The sequence below is a fragment of the Hetaerina americana genome, unplaced genomic scaffold (genome assembly GCF_022747635.1).
Source record: "Hetaerina americana unplaced genomic scaffold, ioHetAmer1.1.p SCAF_12, whole genome shotgun sequence".
Lineage (NCBI taxonomy): Eukaryota > Metazoa > Arthropoda > Insecta > Odonata > Calopterygidae > Hetaerina > Hetaerina americana.
Window position 1 is genome coordinate 12752604 of NW_027286292.1, and position 8606 is coordinate 12761209.

The 8606-nt window shown below is 35.0% G+C and overlaps 1 protein-coding gene across 7 annotated transcripts in view; it reads right to left on the reverse strand.

The window, feature by feature from the left end:
* LOC139685696 (tubulin monoglutamylase TTLL4-like) overlaps positions 1-8606 on the reverse strand; it is a 75182-nt gene that overhangs the window by 53878 nt on the left and 12698 nt on the right. For all 7 annotated transcript variants that reach the window (XR_011700214.1, XM_071582694.1, XM_071582693.1 and 4 more), the window contains one exon: positions 7604-8606. This exon is cut by the window's right edge and continues 341 nt beyond it. Coding sequence is in view for 6 of the 7 variants with exons in the window: in XM_071582694.1 (XP_071438795.1) it covers positions 7604-8606 (1003 nt within the window). In the remaining variant the exon portion in view is untranslated. The remainder of the gene's footprint in view (positions 1-7603) is intronic.

Consider the following 8606-nt stretch of genomic DNA (forward strand, 5'->3'; position numbering starts at 1 on the left):
AGAGACAAATTTTTATGACAGATGGAAGGAAAAACGTTTACGTCTATCATTCACTAGTAAACTTTTAAAACATATTTCAATTTTATGCTGAAAATTATAACTCTGCTTGGACAATAATGATGTCCAAAAAAATTAGAAACTTTGTAAAATAATACAAGTAACTTAAGTTTTAGGAAATTGTAAGTTTCTTCAAGGTAATTTTCTCCACCATTCAAATTCCAATAAAAGTCATTAAAATACAATACATATTCCCAGATTAAGAACCTATGACAGTGAGGGTGATTCAATTAAATTGCTTGATTCCTGCTGAACAACCAAGTATGACCATTGAGAAATTCATTCATTAAAGGAAATGCAACATTAATATGTAATAAAATGACACTCAGATGAAAGTAGAATACATGTTAATTAAAATTAAGATGCAATGTATGTATTCCCAAGCATTTATAACTTTTTCCACCCATACAAAAATCTAAGATGTCATTAGCATTCTAACAAGCATGCAGATACAAAGGATAACGATTAAAATTACATTTTTTCTATTTTACGCACGGCATTAAATATCAAACAAAATGAAAGAGAATTCACAGGTGACTCTTAGTCACCTCTCCCCATAATGAGATTATATGAAGCACCTAACCATTAATGATAGCAAATATGCTGATGAGTATATTTCACATGTCAATTGTACAGCAAAGTTATCTCAACTACAACATAAAAACTGTTCACGGCTATTGGGGTTTTACATTCATTCAATACAACATATGTTCTGACAATGAATGTCTAAAACATTTTACTGTGAATTTGGTCCAAAAATATTCATATTAGTACCTATTACCACCAATCCCACAGTTATTAAACCGAAGGTCAGTTTGATAGTCGAGGTCTAGTACTCTAGATAGTCTAAATAGATAGTCTAGTACTAAGCCCAACCGCCTGTGAAATTCACACATCAGGAAAAGTGGGGCCAATTCCTTTCCCTGTGCCATCTGTGGTTTCCCAGGAAGATCTATTACCCAGCGATCACGATGGTGCAGTGGCTAACATGCAGGTTTCCCACCGAGAGGGCCAAGGTTTGAATCCTGGATGCGGCAGATATTTTTCAGTGGTATCCCAATCCCTACTTGAGGTGCTTTTTGAAGAGCACTTTGAGTACACTGTCCATCGGATGCGATGTTAAACTGTGGACCCCTTGGTGCCTTTCGACAAGAGTATGCTAATGCTGATGCCGGGTTTCTCTCCACCCTTCGTTTCCCATTCATCCCTAATGGCGCAAATGACCTTAGCTGTCGGTTACCTCCCCTAAAACTACTACTACTATCTACTTCCTAAAAAAATCACCCAGAATGGTTGAAGCTGAGGTTAAGCAGCGGCATTACCTGGAATTGAACCTGAATCCTTCAGTCAGTAACCAAATGATTTACCTACTGGACTATCCATGTAAATGTTCTCTCTCCGAGATACTGATTAATATTTTGCAATGCCAAAAACAAATTCTCTATGTAAAATTAACACTTAATGAATTTACGCCAATGAAATGCAATTAACCTAACCAAAAATGTGTCAGGAATCATTAATACTTCCTAAGATATAAGATAAGAATAAGATACTAGTAAGAAAAATGGAAAATTAAAAAAAAACAGGCAATCCAGTGAAATGTAATATTAACCGAAAAATACTTTGCGCATAATGTATGCCTAAAATTTATGTCAAGGTGACATCCTCCAATTAAGTGAGTGTATAAGGAAGCAATTGATAACAAAACCACAATTTGTTTTTCAACGATCACTATGTTAGGCATGGCAAGCAAATATTTTTGTAATAAATTATAGAAGGTTTAATTATATTACAAAATGTGTCATAGGATGCCCAATGGAAGTGAAAAGTTAAGTATCATAGTCGAATGAAGAGAGCGATGCACCTCTTAAGATATTTTCACAGGGAAAATGTTAGTAAGTGATTAAATCATATTTAACAATACAGGAAATATCTGCCCTATGGTACAAGGAAGCAAAAAGAGGGCAGAATAAATGACAATGTTGTTCTGAAACAACTTATAGCCAGAAGACTTGAATTGAAAACTTATTCCATTATAGTGAAAGCACAATTCCATCATACAGATAACATAAAGAGGAATTACAAGCTAAAGGGTCCACTACTAACATATCTGAAGAAAGAGCCAAAATGCAATTTAGTAACAATTAGAAATACAATTTAATTTTGCAGCTTCCCAGCTTGATTTTTGCATCATGAATTTATCATTAATTTTAATCTCAACTTTCACATGCAAAAATCATAACAAACCTACACTACTGGACAGTACATGTTTTTCCTATTTAAATAAAGGCATTAATGAAGGCTAAATGTTAAACTCGTCTCAATTTGCCAATAAAGCCATCAAGGTCGGGAGTATTCAATGCATTCATGAATAGCTCATAAAATATAATGCATTTACATAAATGTGATTCACATAATTCAGTGCTCTATCATTTAAAAGTGAAGTTTACATGTCAGTGCATACACCCAAGTAAAAATGCATCTCTAAGTAATTTTTTACATGCCTACATGCTGAAAGTTTCCTTCCAGAAAACTAAAAGATAAAACAATCACCACCAAGTCACAGTCATGGCAAAAAGAGGTTTCAATAAAACTAAGGGAATGTAGAAATTGTATTAACAACACTTTTTCAACATTTTTGTAAGTATATAATTTTTGGAAAATTGGCTAAAAGAATTTCACACAAATTTACAAGTAACATTAAAACATGCTAAGAAAACATCAATAATTTCATCGTCAACATGAATGCATCCCTAATACAGTGCAATCCATAAAAAGTGTCATTGAAGCAAATTTAAGTAATTTAGTCACGCAATAATACACTAAAATTCCTGCATACAAACAACAGAATAAACTTTTAGACAATCTTACAATGGAATTGAAAAAAATAAAAAAGGCATTTAAGAAGCTATACGTTATGGTTAACCAGCAACCAGGTTAATCATTCTTATTACAGAATAGTTCTTGATTCACCCAACAAACATCCTTTTTCCAATTTTCAGCCAAGTGTTTCGAGTCCAATTGGCCATCTTTTGCGAATAACCCCACATCACATGGTATCACTGAAAGTGACTGATATTATATTTTCATCTTTCTAATAGAGCACACCTTGGAAATGACCTGTACCAACCATGAACTGATCTCACAACTAAATGATTCTCTTTATTTGGAGTCCCAAAATTCCTGAATTATTCACAAAAATCCACCCCCTTTTCCCATGTTTTCAAGGGAAATTGGAATCTATTGGCACTCATGACCTTTTCCTGACTGTTTTTCCCAACAGAGTGACTGCCCATGTTAAATATGTAGATATGTTATGATTTCTGATCTACTGAGTTCAAGCATGGCAACACAATTTTTCAATCATTGATACTGAAAATACTTGAGAATGACAGCGTAGAAAATACTCATTGCAAAAGGATTTTTATCAAATTTCTTTTAACAGGCACCATAATTTACATATTTATGTGCATATTAGATACAAGGACTTCATCGCAGTATTTAACTTCAACGGAAAGGCTACATAAGGTAATGTTTAAAATTAGGTGAGTTTTCTATATTACTTGGACTTCAAAAGAATATGGCACAATTACAATCAACTACATATACATTTTTTACACATTTTCAAATATCTGCAAATTTTTTTCTACATTACCAACTTTTAGTTTTTTTAGGGTTAATGCGATTCCCTCATTATCTCCGATTTTTTTGGTTGACAGACATCTTGCAATGCCCTTATCTAAAGACATCCTAAAATAATAATTATTTATAATATTTCATGAAAAATCATTCCAATGCAATATATTTAAAGGGCATAAAAGCACCTCTTTTCCAAGTTTGAATATTAAAAGTGAGAATGGATACATATATATATATATATATATACATACACACACACATACATATATATATATATACACACGAGGGTCATCCGGAAAGTAGTACCCGTTCGTGCCGCATGAAGTGCTGACGACGCGAGTAGCCGCTGGACGAGGTCGGATAGCTTCAGTGGCTTGTCTGCCTTCTCTGAGCCAAGTTGCGTGACGCTAGCATTGCCTGTGTTGTTTCTGTGATTGTTTACAATGTTTAAAAAAATTGAGAACGCCGCCAGTTGTGAAGTGAGGGCAGTGATTAAATTCCTCAATGCAAGAAACGTTCGCCCATGTGATATTCATCGCCAATTAAAGGAGGTGTATGGAGACAATGTAATGGACGAGTCGTCTGTTCGGCGGTGGTGTCGCAACTTCAACATGGGGAGGGGGAACACACACGACGATGAGCGTTCGGGGAGACCGTCTGTCATTACAGACCAACTGGTGAGCTCAGTTGACGAATTCGTGAGGAACGATCGGCGCGTCACAATTGATGACATCTGTGAGCATTTTCCCAATGTTTCTCGAACAATTGTTCATGAAATTGTTAAACACCATCTGCATTATGCAAAAATTTGTGCAAGATGGGTCCCTCGCGTATCTCAATGAGCTGGCGGCGAAGGACTATGCAGCAGGAATACAGAAACTTGTCACACGTTATGACAAATGCCTTAATTTGCTTGGAGATTATGTTGAGAAGTAGTTTAAAGTATCCTCTTTCAAATAAAATTTTTTATGTTTGTTAATATTTACTTTTGTGTCTTTATTTCACGAACGGGTACTACTTTCCGGATTACCCTCGTGTGTGTGTGTGTGTGTGTGTGTGTGTGTGTGTGTGTGTGTGTGTGTGTGTGTGTGTATATATATATATATATATATATATATATATATATATATAACGATTGTACGGAAAAACTCATACGAGCGGCACAATAATTGGCTGACACAACATAACACAAATAGAAAAGAATAGACACATATAAAAGAACACTTACACGGTAAATTGTTCGAGCTTTGCATGACAATGACGCGACCTCATCCTTACTACCCCAATGCCCATCTATCGCATACAGACGACCCGCCAATCTCAAAAACCTTCTGAGATCCACCAACCCTTTGGCGCCCCCCCGTGACAAATTTCCCAATATTTCCCCAACTTGCAACCGCCCCCGATGTAAAACCTGTCCTCTTATTATGCCTACTCCCCTCTCCCTACATCCCCTCATAGCCCCCCCACCTCGTTCCCACGCTAATTGCCTCTCAAAAAATATTATTTATCTTTTATCATGCAAGCATTGCACTTCCTTCTACATAGGTGAATGCATTACCCCCTTATCCATCCGAATGAATAATCACCGGTACTCCTGTAATTCTGCCTCACTCTCTTCTCTTCCTATCCCTTCACACGCCAATTCCCACAACCTTTCATTCGACCAGTGTTTTTCCCTCAGCATCCTAGAATCCCTACCTGATTCAGCTACCAACATAGAGGTGAGAACTCGTGAATCCGCCTACATACTATCCTTCCGTTCCTTTAAAATTCCCACCCTTAACCGCCATATTTAACTTCCCTCCCAGCATTCCCTCCACACCTCCCCTCCACGCCCATAACTCTTTCCCCTCTCCTGTTCCATAGCATATTTTCAGTCTCTCTTGAAGAAGGCCCCTGAGAGGGCCGAAAGCTCGAACAATTTACCGTGTAAGTGTTCTTTTATATGTGTCTATTCTTTTCTATTTGTGTTATGTTGTGTCAGCCAATTATATATATATATATATATATATATATATATATACACACATACATACATATATACATACATATATACATACATATATACATACATACATATATATATACATATATATATAAAACATGATTCCCAGCCCCAAAAATGTACAACCTAATATGATGTAGAGTTGATTGGCCATTTTTTATGATTCTTTAATGAAGAGAATCTATTGGCCTCATATTTGTAACATATAAATAAAAATTGATATTAAATTTTGGCATGCCTTCTATGCATAAAAAATAGCATATAAGGGAAAACAAAATTATGCATTATCATTATGTGCTTTCCAATGTGGAATTAAACGCCCCAAATGAATACTTGAAATTTGCAACCTGAACATTGATTTTCAAATATGGCATATAATTACTGTTACTATTTATAAATACAAATGACGAGTGAACTCATGAAAATTTCAATATTTACAGTTGTCATTTTATTAAATTTATAAATCATTACAAATGCTGTTTAAGAACAAATATAAGTGAACATTTTAAAACTTCAAGGAGTAAGCATATATTAAGAAAGAAACACTACTAGTAAGATTTTACGACACCAATGAAAATACATAAACATGCCTGATTGTAAAATATTTTTCTACTGTGATGTAAATATAAGTTCTATTTTATTAGTAGTAGGTACACCTAAAATGGTGGGAAGAATGTTGGCAAGTCATATGATTGTGAGTTTTCCACCTGCAAGTACTAACAAACATCATTTCACACACAGGTGCAAATCAAGATATTTACTAATAAAAGAAGTTTAAACTTTAACTTTCATTTACAGAAAATAAAACAATTCTGTGGATAATACATGGTTACCATGCTAAAATTCAGGTGTTCTTTGAATAGTAAATTAGTCACAGTTCTTTCAAGTCTAAAAAAAACTAAAATAAAAACCTATTTTTCAACTTTAAGCAAAAGCCTTAGGCATCATCAAACAGAAAATACAGCCATTCTAACATGCAATTGTACAATTACCTATATTATGCTGTAAAATATATTGAAAATATCATTACCAACATGCTTGAAAGTTTCAGGCCTTAATAATTTGTTTGACAAGAGAAATTAGAAATATCAGAGCACTATAGGTAGTCATAAATCCTTAAAATATGATTAAATTTTCACTATAACAATATCCTAGAAAAACTATTATCCCATAGCATTAAAAAGTCAACCACACATGCCTTAAAAGTAACCCCATAACACAATTTTTTTTAAGTTAACAAATACATACTATCCCTACCTGCTGACGTAGTGACAACCAAAATTTAGTGAGGGCTCACTTTATAGTCCATTCCTCCTTCACATCAATTCATTTACGGAAAACTGGTTCGCTAAGCAAGCCCTCATATTCAAGGAAGGGAGTGCACTATAGCTTTACCAATTTCCTTCCAGCTTTAATCTAACCTTGGTTTCTAGGTTGGCTTATCACCTCAAAGTATATCTCTTACATATTACAAATGTAATTTCAATTTCTTACTCCAATTTCAGATTCTCATTACATTACCACCATTTTAGAGAAAGAGAGGACTTTCCAAGCCAAGACCATAAAATAAAACCAAATTATAAAATTTGCATTGCACAGCTTTTTATAAGTTCCTTTAACACCACAGCATTCCACATGTGCTCTTAAACAACAGCCAGCTTATTTATCACTTAATACAAACAACATTCATGCTCACTTTACCTATGTGACCAATTCTATGTGCACATTTATTTATAGCTCTATAATAATTGACTTGCAGGTCTAATAATATGCATTTCTTCTAATACAATAAGCTATTACATAGACCTTACTAAAAACAACCTCCCACCAACGTTAACCACCAAAACAGATTTTATGCTAATAAATGGACCAGGAGTGATACAATGATAGTACGCTCACCTCCCATTGGCTGTTGCAGTGGCTTCTGATGAAGAGGATAAAACTTCACCTTCTGCTTCCTTGATACTTTCTTCAGGCGTGGTAACACATTTTTCTTCTTTCCAGATTTGAGGAACTTTTGGCAGGCATCTTCGATGGGGCCAATCACGAACTGGCCAATCTTCACATGATTTTGCCAACATAGCACCACTGTGACTTTGGTACATGGGAGACATTTTAAACTCTCCAAGGGGGTTAGTTAAATTTACACTTTGCAAAGCGTCCCTTTCAGCCCATGATGGCGAGTAAATATTTGCCATTATATTCAAGGGAACCTCACGGCTCATATCATGGCCTACCATTGAAAAACAACTATTTAGTTCCGACATATTAGACCAGTTTCCTACTGAGGCTTCATCAGTGATCTCATTAACTGAAAGCCTAGGCCCACACAATTCCAAAGTCCTAACATCAGTGCCATATAAATCTTCTCCAAAATTATTTACTTTACTAATACAGCCATGGTCATTAGCAGGAGTATGAGTGGCAATGTCACTCTGGACAACAAATTTACTTTCATTTACAAATGCGTACTTGCTAGGCATGGAATGATCATCAAAAAACTTGCTGGACTCATCACTTGGCAACTCATCGTTCATAAAAGAAATGTTTCCAATATTACTCCTACATATGCGTTTTTCCTGAATAAGATCCTTGTCATCATCATAACCAACTAAGTCATTTAGTAAGTCAACATTGTGAATTGCATCTCCATTAGCACTATTTAGGCTTACTTGACAATTAGGAAATTTTCTCCAAAGAGTTCTCTGGGAATAGCAACTGAATTCATCACCAGGCAAGTAACCCCCTACACTTGAGTGCCTTCTACGTATTTCCAAATTTTCCCTGGATTTTCTGAATTTGATTCCCTTATAATTTTTGTTCACACTAAATATATGTTTATTTAAACCTCTGCCTAGAAATTCATTCAAAGCATCATCAGAATTAACTCGTTTCATTGCTG